The sequence below is a fragment of the Vombatus ursinus genome, unplaced genomic scaffold (genome assembly GCF_900497805.2).
Source record: "Vombatus ursinus unplaced genomic scaffold, bare-nosed wombat genome assembly UNPS02014809.1, whole genome shotgun sequence".
Taxonomy (NCBI): domain Eukaryota; kingdom Metazoa; phylum Chordata; class Mammalia; order Diprotodontia; family Vombatidae; genus Vombatus; species Vombatus ursinus.
The window spans coordinates 17,986,226-18,004,291 of NW_020954587.1; the positions used below are offsets into that span (position 1 = coordinate 17,986,226).

Below are 18,066 nucleotides of genomic sequence, written 5' to 3' on the forward strand. Positions count from 1 at the left end.
TTATGGTCTGCTATGCATATGGCAATGTTTTTTTTCCCTTATCTCATTTTATATTTAAAATTTTTAAAAAAATTTACAAAACAAACAAAAAACCATTACTGAGAGAAGGGTCACCAGTGATACCAGACTGCTAAACGAACTGATGACACTTCTGCCCCATCGCCTCCAAAAAAAAAAAAAAAAAAAAAAAAAAAAAGGAAAAACAGGTTAAAAATTCTAGTTTGAAAAGGAAAGAACAAAGTGAACTGAAAATTGTTATTCTGGACCTAAATCTGACTAACAAGGAAAAACTACCTACTAAAGTAAAAATCAAGGCCAAGGGACCACTGTATCAGAGTTTGTGATGGTGAAGGACCAGAAACACAAGCAGGAATCTTGACGTGCAATCTAGAATTTGGGAAGCATGAATTTAAAACAGGTGAATACCAACTTAGCTAGGATTTGTGACTTAATATTCTACAAAGGATGTCAACCCATGAGGGATGGACACTTCTCAAGAATGAAATTCTGATGAGACAAAGAGTAGCATGATTCCATAGAGATAATACCAGAAGCACTAAAAAGTCAAGTATGGGCTAAAACTGGCAATAAATTCTCAAGATATGAAGGGTGTGAGGACTGAAGACCATATTATATGAGAATCAGCTGATGGAAATGAACATCTTTAGACTGGAGAAGAGAAGATTACCAGCAGATGTTATTAAAAAACCTTTAATTATTTAAGAACCAGAATGTGGAAGAGGATTTATATCTGCTGTTTAGTCCCAGAGGACAGAAATAAAAGCAATGATTAGCAGTTACGTAGAGCAGATTCAATCTTGATGCAAGGGAATCTTTTCTAACAATTGAAGCTTTCTAAAAGTGGAATGGGCTGCTTCAGGACATAGGGAATTCTCCATCCACATGTTCTTCAAGGAAAGGTTGTCAGAGGTGCTTAGAGGGCATTTTTGTCAGATACGTGTTAAACTAAAAGACTTGAGGTCCTTTTCAGTACTAAGATTCTGTAAATGTGCTAAATAATAATAGCTAATATTTATATAGACCTTTAAGGTTTTAGCATTAAATTCTCACAAAACTCTGAAGGGTATCACCCCCATTTTACAGATGAGATAACTGAGGCAAAAAGAGGTCAAAGTATCAGCCCAGGTTGCAGCTAGTAGGGGTTTGAATTTTGAACTTTCTTCTTCCTGATTCCAGCTCAGTATCTCAAAATCATGTTTCTATATTTTTCCTTTTCACCGATCTATGAATTAGGGCATATTTTAAAATTATAATTTAGAAAAGGTTTTAAAAGAAACCAAACAAATTTGCTTACTCAATATTTCATTACGCTTAAACACGATCAAAGAAAACACTATCTCCAAAAAAAGAAAAGAAAAGAAAAAGAAAGAAAAAAGAAAATACTATCTCACCTGGGGAGGCGGTACTGTTATTGGTGCAGGAACAGGAATTGGAGGAACAGGAACAGGTAAAGCCTTAGGTATTGGTGATACTGGTTCAGCATGTGTAGTTTCTGCACCTCCATTTTGAGCAACTTCATTGTCAGATTTCTTAGGAATTCCTTTCCAATCTATAAGAGGGAAAACAGAAATTCAATTACATTCAACTCAACAATGAAATTTTCCTTATCAATTCTTAAAGCAATACATAATTATTTACAATAAATGATAAATCACAAAAATGTTTAATATCAAAATTTACTAGTATAGTAGTTGTAAAAAAAAGTTTATAGAATGAAAAAATTATAAAGCAAGATAAATTACGGAACATAAGGAGATCAAATGTAGTAAGTTGAATCATAAATAATGAAATACACCTCATGAAATCATTGTTTTTTTTTTTTTAAAAGCATCTAAAAACCTTTCCATCTTATATACTTTCTAGGTAACTAAATTGGTAAATAGACTTCATTCAATAGTATCTAAAATATTCCACTGGCAAGGTTTTTCCACTGCTTATTTGAAATGAATGACTTCTATTTTTGAAGATCACTTAACTGAAGATCTTGACTTTTAGTTGATTTATACTGATGTGCTTAAGTAATTAATATACTGTATATTTAAAGATTTTTCTTATATTCCAATTATTGCTAAAACTTAAGTCTACTGCCAGACACTAAATTCCTTAGAACACTTTCATCAATTTATTACTTCTCTAACTTGTCATATAGTCTAGTTTTCACTCTATTTAATACTTGGAGTCTAAACCTATCATGATCTATGACAAACACTGCATTCTGTACCATACTAATTAACAGAAAAAAAAATTAGAAATAAGCAAAAATAGTAATAGAGCTTTAGTGACATTTTCCTACCTAGTTTGAGCATTGTAATCTTCATGACCATAGAGAACATATTTTAACCTTTGTAGCCCTCCACACACTTCCCTTATAGAGTACACTGGGCCACTTTGTAATTTGTATTTAATAGATGTTTACAGAAAATATGACATACAAATGAAAGTTGCAATGAAATTAGATATATTTTTACCTACTGATACCACTGTCATTTAAGGTAAAGGTAAAGTAGGTAACTTTTAAGCTATGAATCGCAGCCACTAGTAGAAGTTTAACTGTTAAAGCTCATTATTCTGTTAAAGTTAACTGAAAAACTGTTGTCAATAATCATTCTAATATTTTGAGTACACCCTACCACCTTCAATAATACCATAGCTCTAATTTTAGTTATCTGAAAACTGGCACCAAAAAAATGTTCCTTCAGTACTTCATGCTTTTAGGACATACCAAGTATTAAGTTAAACAGACGAGGAAATACAAACCTCATTTCACTGGGGTAAGAATCAGCATAAATAGACACAAAGTTATACCATGTATACAGTTATAAATGTTAATGGATTTAAATTATGTTAATTATCTCATATTCTTATTATAATACAGATAAGCAAGACTGTTCTCAACAGACATTTTCAATGAGAAATACTTAAGAGTTCAGGGGTGGGGAACCTGGGGCCTTGAGGCCACATGTGGCCCTCTAGGTCCTCAAGTGCGGCCTTTTGATTGAGGCCAAGTTTTTGTGAAGTTTGGATTCAATCAAAAGGCCGCACTTGAGGACCTAGAGGGCCACATGTGGCCTTAAGGCCCCAGGTTCCCCACCCCTGGTATAGCTCTTTGGGTGGATTTCTTTACCTTTAAAAAAAAAAAGACTTTACCGATATAATTCAATTTCATCTTTTCATCTGCTTTTTACTTATCAGTGGGCATACACTGAATACAAGATTTTTGCCACTAGAATTTACTTCATTTATTGTTATTTGTAGCCCAGGCCTAGCATATTGCCTGGCAGCAGTAGGCACTTATTAAATACTTGCTGAATGATTGAAATCCCTTACACGCTACGCTAGGGGTCAGCCAGTCTTTTTCTTTTTTTTAAACTTCCCGTTAGCTTTTCTTGTTGTTCAGTCATGTCCAACTCTTTGTGACCCAATTTGAGTTTTCTTGGCAAAGATACTGGAGTGGTTTCCCATTTCTTTCTCCAGTTCATTTTACAGATGAGGAAACTGAGCCAAGTAAACAGGGTTAAGTGACCTGTCCAGGGTCACACAGTTAGTGTTGGTAGCTACATTTGAACTTCAGGCCCAGCGCTCTGTCTAATATGCCACCTCGCTGTCCTACCTGTTAGCTAAGAATGGCTTTTACATTTTAAAATAAAGTTATGTTGTATTTTAAAATATAAAAACAAATTTTAGCTCTTGGGCCAAACAAAAATAGGGGGCTGCAGGACAGCAGTAGTTTGCCAACCCCTGCTCTATGTTAGTATGTATCAGACATTTAATAATCTACAATTGCTGGTACAATAAAAAGGCTTAGGAAATAGTATGCTAAAACATAATGCAAATGAGGCTGAGGCGAAAAGACTTAACTTCATTTAGGCCTCTTTAACCTCTACAAGCCACATCACACATGGACGTCATTGATCATGAAGGACACATTTCCATTTCTACTTACAAAATAACAACTCAAAGTTTATTTACTACTTAGGCAGACAAAGGATGATACACTTAACTGGCATTCAAACATAAGTGGTAAAATTATTTTCTGTCTTACCGGGATTAAGTGTTTCATTGTCCAGCATTCCTCCTTCACAAAAACTTTCAAGGTCTTCAGGTTTGACTTTGTCCCATGGTATATAAGTTACACCGAGTTCCACATCCCAATATTGTTTATAATCGGCTTTTATTCCTTTATTTAAGGCCCAGGCAATCTATTTCACCAGTCAAAAAAAGCAGGGAAAGGCAAGGGAGAATTAAAATTGATTATAGATATCTAAAACTCTCTGAATCACATTACCTAAGCTTAAACCAAAAGCAGCCTTTGGGTAAGACTATAGTCTAGAGAAATGCCTAGGGAGGAGCAAACAGTGTACATGTGTTACGGTATGGGTGAGTACAGGAAAGGGAAGGTGGTGTAAACTTGCAATAGAGAGACTAACTATAGGCCTGGACAGAGAACATCAGAGATCCCAGGAAGTCTAGGGAGAAGCATTAATTAGTCCCACAGACTACTTTTCCATCCTCAGAGGGGATCATTAAGGGTCTTCATTTTCTAGGGAGGGAGTATACTTTTCTGGACTTTATTCTATCCAGGGAGAAAAGTACTTCAGGGGATTCTTAGCACTTTCTGCCCACATACAGAGGAAGTGAAGCTACTGAGCAGCCTGGAGGAGAGTGGCAAATTGGGACAGTCTCTTGAGACATCTTCGGCCAGGTTGCTTAAGGGTAGAGTATGTGCCACTTTCAATCAGAGTAAAGAAATTGTGCGGCTGGACCACAATACAATCACTTATCCTGTGACACCAGATGAATGTCACAGGCATCAGAATTCTTCATTATAACTTGTTATAATCTGAATTACACTGTATCCCCTCTGGAAGAAGAACCTTTAGCCCTAAAAGCTACTTGCTATTCACAGTAAGTCCTCTCCATTCTCATAACTGTAACGCTTTGGGGTTGTGATTCCACACCAGAAAAAAGATTAGGGGGTCTCTATCCTAGTGTAGTGGAGACCACCATGGCAAATCAGATACATGACATTAGATCTGAGAATTATTTCATACTCCTGTAACTCACAGAAATTCCTTCATACTGAAGAATATCCAGCTTAATGAAATGACATGGGCTATAAGCTCCTGAGATTTTAAGTGTTGCAAAACACTGTGGCTTCCATGGAATCTACCAAACTAGATTCCTATACTGTTAAACAAAATCTCTATCACTGATCAAGTAATGCCATTTCTAAAGTACTAAATTGTATTATTCATTTGTGCATGTAGTAGATAAAATTAATCTGGCTGGTTTAACATATTAACGAAAAACCAACCAGAATTCCAATGCCTATGGTATCAAATTCCACTTCAACAAATACTAAGGGCCTAGTGTTTCTAAGGCATCATATAGACCAAATAAAGATGACACAGTTTCTGGTCTCAAAAGGTTACAACTAAGGTCCTTGTAGGGCTGGTAGACACAAGAAGGACAACCATCTACCATCACTGTAACAGGAGGTAGAATATGGAGATTACTAAGAATGGAATTAAACAGAAGGGGTTCACATACATTTGTTGAAGGAATAACTATCCAAAGCATGAATTAAACAAAACTACATTTTTCATTTAACAAACTTTTCAAAGTACACACACCACAGCTCTATTAGAAGGCAAAAGTAAGTAAGGTTACCTTTGTAAAAAAAAGCTCACTTACAAAAGGAATGTAAAAATTGCTTCAAATTTTACCAGGTACATGGAATGTCACATTATCAAAAGGTGGCATAAAAAGTATGCAAAAATTCCAAATGTCGATTTTTTTAAAGTGATGAAGCAATAAATTTAATGTGGAAATTTAAAAACTGACTCCAATACATATTTCCTCCAAATTTGTACCTTTATAGATTTCTGGTTGACTTTGTAGTTGCCACGGCTCAGTTTTTGAAGGGCACGGTAAGCATCTTGTCTATGGACCATTACAATATAGGCACAACCCCTAGGAGGTATCATCTGTTCCAAAACATATAACAGAAAAATCATAAATATAAAAAAGTCAAGATGTATGTGACAGCAGTATCTTAAATATATTCCTAGGACACTAAATACATTATACAGTAATCTGGAATTTGATTTGTCATCCTACATATGCACCCTTACTGATGAATATTAAAGGGCCACAGAAATGCAGGGGATAAAAAAGGGTAGGATCTTCTAGATATAATACTAGTCCCCCGATCAGTCACGTGGACTAGATTGAAGGGATAACATTAATAGAATTAGACTCCCTTCAGATGTATAAATGGCTCCTTAACTACTTTTCAACAAGAAGGCACTTTCACCTTTTTGGTGGAGCTGAGATACTGTCTGAAGTCCTAAGAGCAGGAGGGTAAGTGACTGGAAAAATGTGAGCCTGGTACGTCCAAGAAGCAGTAAGTGTAAAGCTTCTGGAATTTTATGCCTGATCTTCCTTCTGGCAACTAGAGCCCTGCCTCCATCCATTACTACCTATTACTACCATCCACCCACTACCTATGCGAATTTTGGAAAACCTGGATTTAAGAATTATATTAGGTAAGATTTATATAGTGTTTTAAGGTTTGCTAAGTGTTTCACATCAATTATCTCCTTTGAATCTCACAATAATCCCAGGAGGTATGAGTTATTATTATCTCCATTTTTGTGGATGCAGTTGAAGAAACTGAGGAACTGTGCCCAGGGAAATTTAGGGGTAAGAGTGTGTGAAAGTGTAGGTGTGTGTGTGTTGAAATTACATCCAGATGTATGTCTATGAACCTATGAGCCTGATGATGTTTCTCCTACCTTTCCTTTTCCTTTCAGTTGAGATTTGCTGCTCGAGCCTTTTGTCTAGAGTTCAGTCAATAAGCAAAGGTTCTCATACTTAGTAACCTTTTCCCTTTTGGCTACAGCTAGGAAGGTTAGCTTCCCAGAACTGTTCCTGTACTTCTATCTTCCCTTCAAGAAGGAAATAAACACTTGGGCTATATCCCAACCTCTCTATTCCCCTAAGCTCAAGAGGATCACAGGCTAGGCCTACCTCTTCGTGCTCTTCCCCTTCTCTCTCATTCTTTCTCCCTCTTGGGTGCATTCTTTCTACTAGAAAATGCCAAGTCCAAATGGCCTCATGCTCAGGCTAACCCCACTGGGTTGAAGAAAGGTACTGTTCTACTAATAATAGTAGTGCATTTTACATACCATGGATTACTGTCAAGGATTTGGTCTTCATTATATAAAAATCATTTTTCTCAATTAAATTTATTAATTTAAACACTAAAAAGGCATTTCCATAAACACAGCAGATTACAAAGATTTTTCTATGAAAATGAATCTCCATTTCATACTACTTGCTGTAAAACACAACTACACCCACACCCTTTCAAAACTATCTTGTCTGTCAGAAAGGGTGAGGAATCTGCAGCCTCAAGGTCACATGTGGCCTTCCAGGTCATCAAGTGCGGCCCTTTGATTGGATCCAAACTTTACAGGCCAAAGGTTCCCCACCCCTATATTTAGTGCATTTTAAAAAAATGTTTCAACTGCCCTCTTTTTTGGGGCATTACTCCTGCTAATCCCCCTCAGCATTCCCGTAGACTAAAAAAGCAAAACAATATCCGAATGAATTCACAGTGAACTATGTTCAAAAATTACACTTTTTTTTTTTTAATGCACCTTGTGTCCAAGATCACCTATCAAGAGGTAGGTAACATGCTTCATCACAGGTCTGCTGGAGACATGGTTACTCCTTTCAAAGTTGCTTTTCCTTATAATGTTGCTATTCTTGTATAAATTGTTCACCTGGTTCTATTCACTTCACTGTGAGTCAGTTCAAATAACTCATGAGTCTCTGAAACTGTCTATTTTGCATATTCATATACCACAATTTGTTCAGTTATTTTCCATTTGACCAAGAGGCAATCTAAGACCACCTCCTCCTGAAAGCTCTGGATTTGGGCTAAGATGTTCTTCCAATAATTCTTAAGTCTCTCCTGACCTCTTTTCCAGCTCAGTTGTTTCTGATATTATAGATCTTACATTTTCTTATTTTTTTTCTTCTGGCTCATGAAGTCACTGATTTCTATTGGTATATTCTGGTTTTCAGAAAGTTCATTTCTTGGGTAAGATTTAGCACCTTTTCAGTTATTTATTTTCCTTCGAATTCTTTTTTTTCCCCTTTTTCCTTTTTTTGGTGAGGCAATTGGGGTTTGGGTTAAGTGACTTGCCCAGGGTCACACCGCTAGCAAGTGTTATGTGTCTGAGGTCACATTTGAACTCACATCCTCCTGACTTCAGGGCCAGTGCTCTACCACTGCGCCACCTAGCTGCCCGCCAATTCTTTATTCCAGAGTTTTTACTTCAATTTTTTATCTCTTAATTCATTTCTTCTAGGTAATGATATATTTCCTTTGAGTCACTGCTTGCTCTAAAGACCCCAAGATTCTTAACACTACCCTTTCTCTCATTTCAAATTCCACTGATCTTTAAGGTTCAGAGTGTTGGATGTTTTTGGTCTCCATTTTCTTAAGACAATAGTTTCGGGGACCTCAAGAGGCCTTAGGCAGTCCAGGTCTGAATGTTCCTGTGCTGGGCTATTGCTCTCTGGCATGTCTAAGGTCTGTGTTTTTGGGTTTTCTGACCAGCCTGTAGCTTTCTCAGGGGAGCTCCTGATGCTTCACAACACAGATTCTTGCAGGTTTTATGTGTTCCTGGCAGTCTGTAATCAAACTGGTGCTAGCTTTGCTGGAAGGGCTCATTTTCCTATACTCATGCTTCTAGCTGATCTCTTATGAAGTTCTGGGGTGGAATAAGTCACTATAGCTTCTCATTGAATTTCAGATGATTTTTAGGTCTGATATAGACTTTAGGGTTTAGCTGATATGTAGGAATTAGACAGTTTGACTTCATTTAGGTAACAATTTTGGCAATCTCTGGAAACCATATTTGATAAATTTATACACTACTTTTTTGAAAATTTTCTACAGTACAGTTATTTTAAAGGCTCCTTCCTTAGAACTGGGCTTTAAATTAAAATAGGCAATACCATACAATATCATTCAAGAAACATGGTTATACCAGAAAAATGCTAAACATCTAATCAGGAGACCTTAGTTTTATTCTCTTTGCTGTCAATCACAAAATTTTTGTATCTTATCTGTCAAAATCATCAATCATTAAGTGGTAGGGGAAATACTTACATTAATTGATTCAATTGGGCCGAACTCTTCTAACAGACTGGCAACATCCTGCTGAGTAGTTCTTTTGTCTAGCTGTCCCACCCAGAGTGTAGTACTACAAACTTAAAGGAAAATTTTTTTTTAAAAATTGGAGGGAAAATGATTTAAAAACAAAATACATTACTATATCTCATATGAAATATTCCTGACATATATTTATCTCAATGCAATTTGAAAGTAATTATTTGCTTTACATAAGTCACAGTAAGACTCCTAAATAACAACTTTCCCTTGCATGTCTCAAATAATTCATTTTATAAAAGTAGATTTAAACATTTTGAAAACAGATTTACTCAACAGAATAATAACTATGTTGCTTTATACCGATATCAAAGATTATATTCTTCTATTATTTAGAGATTTAAGTAACATCATAATGCTGCAGAAATTTTTTTTTAAATAAATGATACCAATAAGTTACTGCATAACTATATTCAAAGCAAGTTTTACAATGTTCACACACACACAAAAAAGATAAGTAGAAGCTATTTCTACCAAAGTCCTTTATTCAGTTATGCTGTAGAATTATAGAGCTGAGAGAACAACCTTATATTGTCTTACATAAAATGCATAAAAACAGGAAGCTCTGAAAGACAGGACATAAAATGATGTTGGAAAAAAAAGTGAGAGAGAACAATGAATGAGAGTCTACTTAATTAGAATGATACCAATTTTGTCACCTATGAAACTCTGTTTTTTTACATTCTCAACTGGTCATGGAATAGGCAACATGCTGAGGTAGAAAAGAAAAGCCAGATTTTTAGCTCACTGAGTGGTGAAACAGATACTCTAGTCTAGCTAGAGTAATTACAGTAATTAAAGAAAGCTTGTGGCAAACAAAGGTTAGTAAAAAGGTACACACTAATGTGTACCTCAAGAAAAAAGTAATGAATTTCCCAGTGAATAAAGGCTGGAATGTTCTGCATTTGGGAAATTAAACTTAGTTACAAGAATAAACCCAAGGTGTGACTAATAAATAAGGTTTAACAATACTTTAACTTTAATGAAAGAAGGTATTTGTATCTAGGTGTTTATATTTCTTCAAATTCTGTTGTATGTTACATGTTAACTTAAGTTTGCAGTAGCCTGTCTCTTTCTTTTTGCTTTAATGCAGCTAATTATTACTTCATCCTTCCAAATAGCTTATAAATCACAGAATCACATTTTTAAAAATGATTTACACAATCTTAATGAAGACTTATGAAAAAAATATGATAATCAAAGTTTACTAGAAGGTGCACTAATGCTGAGACTTGGTTAGCTACACCTGAAGAAAATAAAACCAATTGGTTTCCCAATAACCCAGATGCCTAAACTGCAAGAACTAAGTTTGGAAGTCATTAATCAGCTTTTTTAATTTACAAAATTTATAGCCTTACAAACTCCAAACCATAAAACAATGTCAAATTCCACATGAATATCATCACAGTGAAAAGTGACTCTAATATATATATTTTTTGTAAAAACTTACTAATTTTCAAGTGACCACAAATGCTTTCATTTTAACATCTAAGATAATTCTCTAATTTGCACACTGTGGAAACTCAAAAACTTGTTTAATCAATAAAATGTTGAAAAGACACCACTCTCCCAGAATTGGAACTCAAATATTATCATTCCATGTGCTATTCATTCAATTAACATTTAAATACCTATTATATCTAAAGCACTGTTAAGAGTCAACAGCAGCTGTCATGGAGCTTAAAATCTAGTGTGTGTTTATGTACAGATTTGTGTGCATATGTGTATACAGAGGGTGTCCCAAAACTCTAAGAGCAGTTTTAAGCTTAATGAACTTATTATAAGCTTTAAACCACACTGAGGCTTATAGAAGTTAAATGACTTTCCAAGGGTCACACAATTAATTAGCATCTGAGGCAGGATTTGAAATGAGGTCTTCCTGAATCCAAGTGCAGCACTCTGCCCACAACACTACCTAGTTTTGGACACACAAAGTCCTCTATGCCTAGAATGGGTTTCTATTTTTTCTTTAAAAGTCCTTTTCCTCCTTCAAGGCCTCACTCAGATGCAACCTTCTTCAAGAAGCTTTTCCCAATCCCTACCCCCAACTAGAAAATCCAGTCTAACTTGCCATTAGAATAAATGTGTGCATATGTATCTATGTAATATATACACATAAATTCTAACTGTATGTGTATGTTATATATACAGGTGGTCTCCAGTCTCAGTGCAGTTTCAAGCTTAATAAGCTATAAAGCTTAAAACAGACTATTATGTATAAATACTAGGTATTATGAGGCAGGATTTGAGAACTCAAGACTTGCAGGACTAATCCACCATACTATTCAACTGTTATTGACTTTGTCTTTTAGGAAATTTCTATTTCCTTCTCCCCAGATCCCTGTAGTTCAATCACGTACTACAGTAACAATGGTAACTCTTAAGTACTTTCATTCCTGTTCAGGTCAGCCCTACTTCTCTCCAATTATTATGTTTTTATATTCTGCACTATGTCCACTGAAATTTCACCCCCACAACATTATTACCCCTCCCCTCCTACTTTTCTCCAATTATGCTTGCCTTCTTCTCCAGTGTTGACTACCCTTCTCATACTATGTTAATACATCTAGCCTCAGGAGCAGGTCATATATTATTTGATTTCCTTTTGCTTCTATTATTCAGGAAACTCTTCTTAAGAGATGCACTCCTCCATCTATTATGATTCTAAACAGACTCTTGCTGTGATCACTTATGGGCCTATTTCATTCTTGCTTTTTCTTTTACCACTTATTAATTGTGTGACCATGAGCAGGACTTTTACTGGATAAGCCTCAGTTCCTCATCTGGAAAATAACACCCATGGTATTAGAGATTCACAGGGTCGTTCTGAGGATCAAATGAGATAATGTATAAAAAATATTTTGAAAATATTCTCTTAGAATACCATGGAAATGTCAGCTAAGGAGTTTGGCATCTGGCTCTGTCTTCTCCTACCCTGCCCTTATCTTCGATCATTTCATGTTGATATACCTCAATCTTTTTTTCAACTCTGAAGACTTTCTTTATCCATTTGACTTAGATAAAGCATTCAAAACTGTGCCATCTTGAACTATGGAATTTCCCCCTCAGATCTTACTCTCATCGACTTCTACCTCTAACTCACTGGGCATATGTACCAGGACCTCCAGTATCTCCATCTCTCTAGTCTACCAATTTTTTATTTTTCTCTCCACTTTTTACTCACCCACACAATACTTAATATCCCTTGTAATTTGGCTTCTAACCATACCAATTCAACTCAACTGAGCTTAAAGGTCATCAATAATCTCTTAATTAATAAATCCAATGTTCTTTAAAAAACGTATTACGAACTATACAATCAAACATGAACATTCCCATATACAAAGGACTGTATATGAAACTGTGAATTTATTAATACAGCTTATTTTAAAATGTATGTTAAATTTAATATAGTAGTATAGCTAAGGATTAAATTATCTTCTCTAGACAGATAACTTCCAATTAAGCAACTATACTTGCTAGATCTCTCCAACTGGACATCCCCTGCTATTAATTCAAATTCACAATATATAATATTTATACACATAAATATACAAAACTTGCCCTTCTCAAAGTTTCCATTTTTGCATGTTACTATCCTCCTAGTGACCAAAGTTATTAACCTAGAATCACCCCTCCCATACACAATCAAACCAGCTGTCAGATCCTGTCTATCTCACCTCCACAATACCTCTTGCATCTTTCCCCATCTTTCTACTTGCCTAATCATCACCTCTAAAGAAGGAACTCACTACCTTTCACCTGGGGTACTATAAAAACTACCTCAATTAGTTTCTTAGCCTCTAGTTTGGCATCCATTCAATCCAATTTACTCTTCCTAAGGTGTACGTTGTATCCTATCATTTCCTTGATTAAAAGCTTTTCACGTGTAGGAGTTCTTAACCAACCTGACATCCATGTAATTGTTTTTTAAAAGAAAATTTTAATAACTCTATTTCAACATAACATTTCCCTTCTAATCCTATGTATTTTATTTTATGAATTTTAAACGCATTAAAAAAATAGGTTTCGGGGTAGCTAGGTGGCACAGTAGACAGAATACCAGCCCCGAAGTCAGGAGGACCAGAGTTCAAATCCAGCCTCAGACCAAACACTTGACACCTACTAGCTGTGTGACTCTGCCCAAGTCACTTAACCCCAATTGCCTAAAAAATTAAAAGCTTCACACTGCCCAAGAGGTCCATGGAATTTTTTGTTTCTTCAAAGATGAAGTCAGGTGCTACCTCTTCCATGAAACCTTCCCTGATTCCCTTACCCCTCCTCCCTCTGTTGCTAAAATTAAGGAAGAAATAGTTTCACAGTACTTTAACATCTTTAAAACAAGTTACCTTAAATTAAGAGATTATGACATAAGCTGAGATTTGTGAAGTTTTTGTATTTCATGAAGTAAAATATGGGAGGTTCCATGGAAAGAAAGCATGGTCACAGTAGAAATGTTCATTTGCTCACTTCTAATGCTGCCTACTTTCTATCCCCAAACCTAAAAACCAAACCACTTATTCCAACTTCAACACATAAAAATACTACAGAAAAAGTCTGATAACTTCAAAAAGTTTGGAGAGACTTACCACTAGCAGTTTCTGGTTTAATCTGAGGAAGCCCCTTTTGCCTGCGCTCTCTTTCTCTCTCTCGTTCTCGTCTCTCTTGGGATCGGGATCGAGGAGAATGCCGGCGCCTCTCTCGGGACCGTGAACGAGAACGTCTATGACGGGACCTTCGAGATCTAGAACCAGACCTTGATCTCCTTCTTTTGGGTGACCTAATATTTATTAGAGGATGGAATGAATACACATAAATTCTCTCACTCAGAAGTTTTAAGTTTAGTAATGTAACTCAGTGGTTAGGAATAAAGATTTGATAACTGTGAGTTTCTTAAAGTTTTCAAAATATATTAAAAGTTGCATATATGATTGATTTTTTTAGCCAGAGACCAAATACAATTTTGTTAAGCATAATAAAGCATCCTATATGCTTTTTGTACATATTTATTCTCATCACCAACATACTTTAACTCCTGAAGTTTTTCTTTCTCCTTTTATCTGTACTAAGAAAAAAAGCATTCTTTTAAATTTTATTGACCAGTATGATTATTTAAGAAGTTAATACTATGATTTTCTAGTATGATACTAGTATGACACATTATAACTTATAAAGGACATGTATTAGTCATGTCAGACTACCTTGATTAGTAAAGATTCCACATCATTTTGGGGAAGCATTTCAAATTCAACCTCTATGTTCATACACCAATACCTTACCATGTTTCCTGCAGACAAATTAATACCTTTTAATATGACTAATAAAAGATGATAATAGTCATTTTCAAGTTTTACACACACACACACACGTATGTATATATAAGAATTATACCAAAAAAAATCATATGTAATACATATAACATTCACTTTCCATGTAACTAAATGTTATCTAATTTATATACACATTTGGTTACAAGTGGACAGATCACATATATGTATATAGATGTGCGTGTGCATGAGTGCACGCGCACATACACCCCATCACTAACCAGATTCTAGATTCAACTCCAGGAATATCTTTTGTATACCTCCCCCAGGATATGCCGATGATCATCACTATGCAGAGTGACTTAGCTTTTGAAACAATTTTTAAGCTCTTTTAGTTATCTGGAAGGCAGAGAAATAAACTTCTTCAAAAGCCTTCCTTTACAAAGTGCTCAGAACTTTCTAGATAACTTTTCATTTTCCATTAGTGGATCTACTTGATTTTAACTAGAGGACTATCATATATCCTTGCACTGGGTACCGGTGGTGGCTGTCTCCACACACTTTCCCGCTTCCTTTTGTGCATTATCTTCCTCCATTAGACTGTAATCTCCTTGAGGGCAGGGCCCGTCTTTCTTTTTTTCTTATTTGTATGTCTAGTATATAGCAGATGCTTAATAAATGTTTATTGAAGTGAATAAATTGTGTACATATAAAACATAATCAATCTACTTCCAACGTAATCAAATTTATCCTTGAATTAAAGAAAGCAAGATTTTTAATAAGTATTAGAGAAAAGAAAAAGCTTAAATTTGGATTAATACAAAGTTCCTATACCTTTGTGTTTTCTCTTCAATTTCAATGGAAAAGTTATCATGTTTCACTTAACACTATAAGTGTGAAGTATCTAAATACTTTAGACAGATGGGTCTTTTACACATAGCTTATAGGGGAAAACAAGAATACCTGCAAAAGTAGCACTGCTCAAACAGTTTGGGAGCAAAGTATGTGGAGAGCTATTTGGGAACCGAGAAAAATCCAAACCAGCCAAAAGTCTGAAAATGCACAGAGAACAAAGGAAACCTGCATGCAGTTTGGGTCTTTCCTTGTATCCCACTGCATACTACCAACTTATGTTGTTCCCTTAACATACAGCTTAGTCCTAGGGTACTTCACACTGAAGGTAATTTTTATCACACAAGACATTACTGAGTCTCTAATCACACTTCTACCATTCTCCCTCATACTGCTTCTTATAGAAATAAAATGGATTCATTTTACATCATAATAATCCATTTTACATCATGCCAGACATACATCCTTGTGGGTTGCTTGGAAAATGCAGGTTCAAGATAAATGCGAACATGTTATTTCTTTTCAGTAGTTCCACAAATTTGTTTTCATATTCCACAAGAATTAAAATCTGTGAAATGAACTGAGATGTTTCATGACTTCTGTATTTAAAGTATACCCATGACTTTTTTTGTGTCTTAAGAAGTTTCTTCAGTAGATGAAATAAACCAATGCCCTACACATGAAACCAATCAAAACTACCATTTCTAGAAGAGACATTACTCACATTTTGTTATCTAAGACACAAGCCATACCTGACCTTTATTTTAAGGGATTTCCCTGGAACAATGAGCCAGTGAGAAAGAAAGCGTGACCTCCTGTTTGGTTATGAACATTTCTCCCCCCAAAACACATCCAAGTACATGTAAGTCTAATGCCATAAATCCTTGAGGGACTAGGCAGCAGATAGGATCTTGTTAATATCTCATTCATACACAATGAATTCCCTTCATTATGTATTTGACACAAATACCTTCCCTATCATCTACACCATGTCCAAAATATACAAATCCCTCTTCCTCAAATCCTTATACCCCATCCTTGACAGGTATGTAGCATAAACTCTATTCATATAATGTGTCACACACTACTCCCAACTTATAACTCTTGAAACCTATGTCTATCCTTGTTTCATACTAACTCCCAAGTCTCCTGGATATTTCCTATAATTGTGGTTTTGCAAACCCACATTTATGGGATCCAACAATATTTCAAGGCCCAATTTGTTTAGAAAAAGTGAAAGCAAACTGATTTAAAATTTTTTCATCTCCAAGTATTCACTCCTGGAAAATTATGCTATATTCCCCTCACCTTGATGCTGACCTAGATCTTGACTTTCTGTTTTCAGAGACATGCCGCTTAGTTTCTTGAACACAAGGCTGCTCCACTTCCATTTCCTTCAAAATAAATAAAATCCAATTTAAAATGAGGGGAACAAAACTTATATGAGTATAAGGTTATATCCTATCAAGTATCAGACAAGAGACCTTGCTTCTTGAAACACCTCTCTCTGACTGAATCACTTAAAGGCCAAACAATTTTTTTAACTACCTGCCAGAAAGAAAATTCTTTAAACAATTAGAAAATGAAAGATCATCCTTTCCTCTGTATGCCATAACATTACCAAAGTATAATTTAACAAAGTAAAATTTTGTCAGTGTATTTTGATACATTTTGATCAAAACATTCTTTTAATTAAAAGCATGTGTAAATGAGCAGAATTTAGAATCCAAAATATTTCAAGACATGACAGGTAAACCCTAAGCAAATGTGGAAAACTAATCAAAGCCATTTTATAGTAAAATTTTAGCTATTTCTACCGTGAGCTGAAGGACTTATTCTGATTAGTTCAAAGCATCATTAATTTGTTTTTTCACTATTATTAAACTTTCAAAGTTTTTAGAAAGTGAAATGTATAGCTCTAAATAATGCTTGGCAGTTGGTCAAAATACAATTATATAATCAAAAGGCAGAATCTGCAAAAATGCAAATTTTGCATATGAAACTTTACAATTCTATTACTTAATTATCTGGAATGATTTTTCACCTGTTGATGTACTTTCTGCATATGTGGTTCATTTTGTGCCTGGAACGAAGTTTGGTAAGGTTGTTGCACGGGTGGTGCTGGAGGAATCACAGGCTGAGCCATAGGAGGAAAAGGAGGTGTAGGAAGTAGTCCAAACCCTGGCATTTGTCCATTAGGAGGGAGTGGGACCTTAAGGAAAAAAAGAGAGATCAAATTCCTTTGTTGTTGCCACAAATAATTCAGAGAAACCGAGAGTTATTCCCTGTATAATCAGCACTAAATATAGAGTACAGAAAAAATTCCAACTATTTTATATACAACAACTTATTCTAAATATCATAAATATCATGACATAAAGCCTGCATAGTAGTTTCTATTTGTACTATGTTCAAAAATGTAGTTAAACACACATGCAAATTTAAATTTATACACACTCATACACGCATGTGTGTACATACACACATATGTATACACTAAAAAAATCAAACAAATGTTTAAAGATCTGTGGTAATGATAACGTTCTTACTGTAGGCTTATAAAAATTTCTGGCACATAATAGGTACTTAATAAATAGCTAATGACTTTCAGGGTTTTGAATACCATAATTACAATTAAATTTTAAAATGACAGGTATAATAATAAAAAAGTAATATTTA

General features: G+C 35.1%; 1 protein-coding gene across 6 annotated transcripts in view; it reads right to left on the reverse strand.

Annotated features, from left to right (window-relative positions):
- Positions 1–18,066, reverse strand: part of SCAF4 (SR-related CTD associated factor 4) — a 107,784-nt gene that overhangs the window by 24,050 nt on the left and 65,668 nt on the right. For 4 of the 6 annotated variants that reach the window (XM_027875558.1, XM_027875554.1, XM_027875556.1 and 1 more), the window contains 7 exons: positions 17,432–17,599; positions 16,696–16,781; positions 13,858–14,048; positions 9,209–9,309; positions 5,895–6,008; positions 4,064–4,220; positions 1,413–1,570 (listed from right to left, as the gene is read on the reverse strand). In XM_027875558.1, coding sequence (XP_027731359.1) covers positions 1,413–1,570; positions 4,064–4,220; positions 5,895–6,008; positions 9,209–9,309; positions 13,858–14,048; positions 16,696–16,781; positions 17,432–17,599 — 975 coding nt within the window. The remainder of the gene's footprint in view (positions 1–1,412; positions 1,571–4,063; positions 4,221–5,894; positions 6,009–9,208; positions 9,310–13,857; positions 14,049–16,695; positions 16,782–17,431; positions 17,600–18,066) is intronic. The other 2 variants (XM_027875557.1, XM_027875555.1) reach the window with 1 other exon arrangement.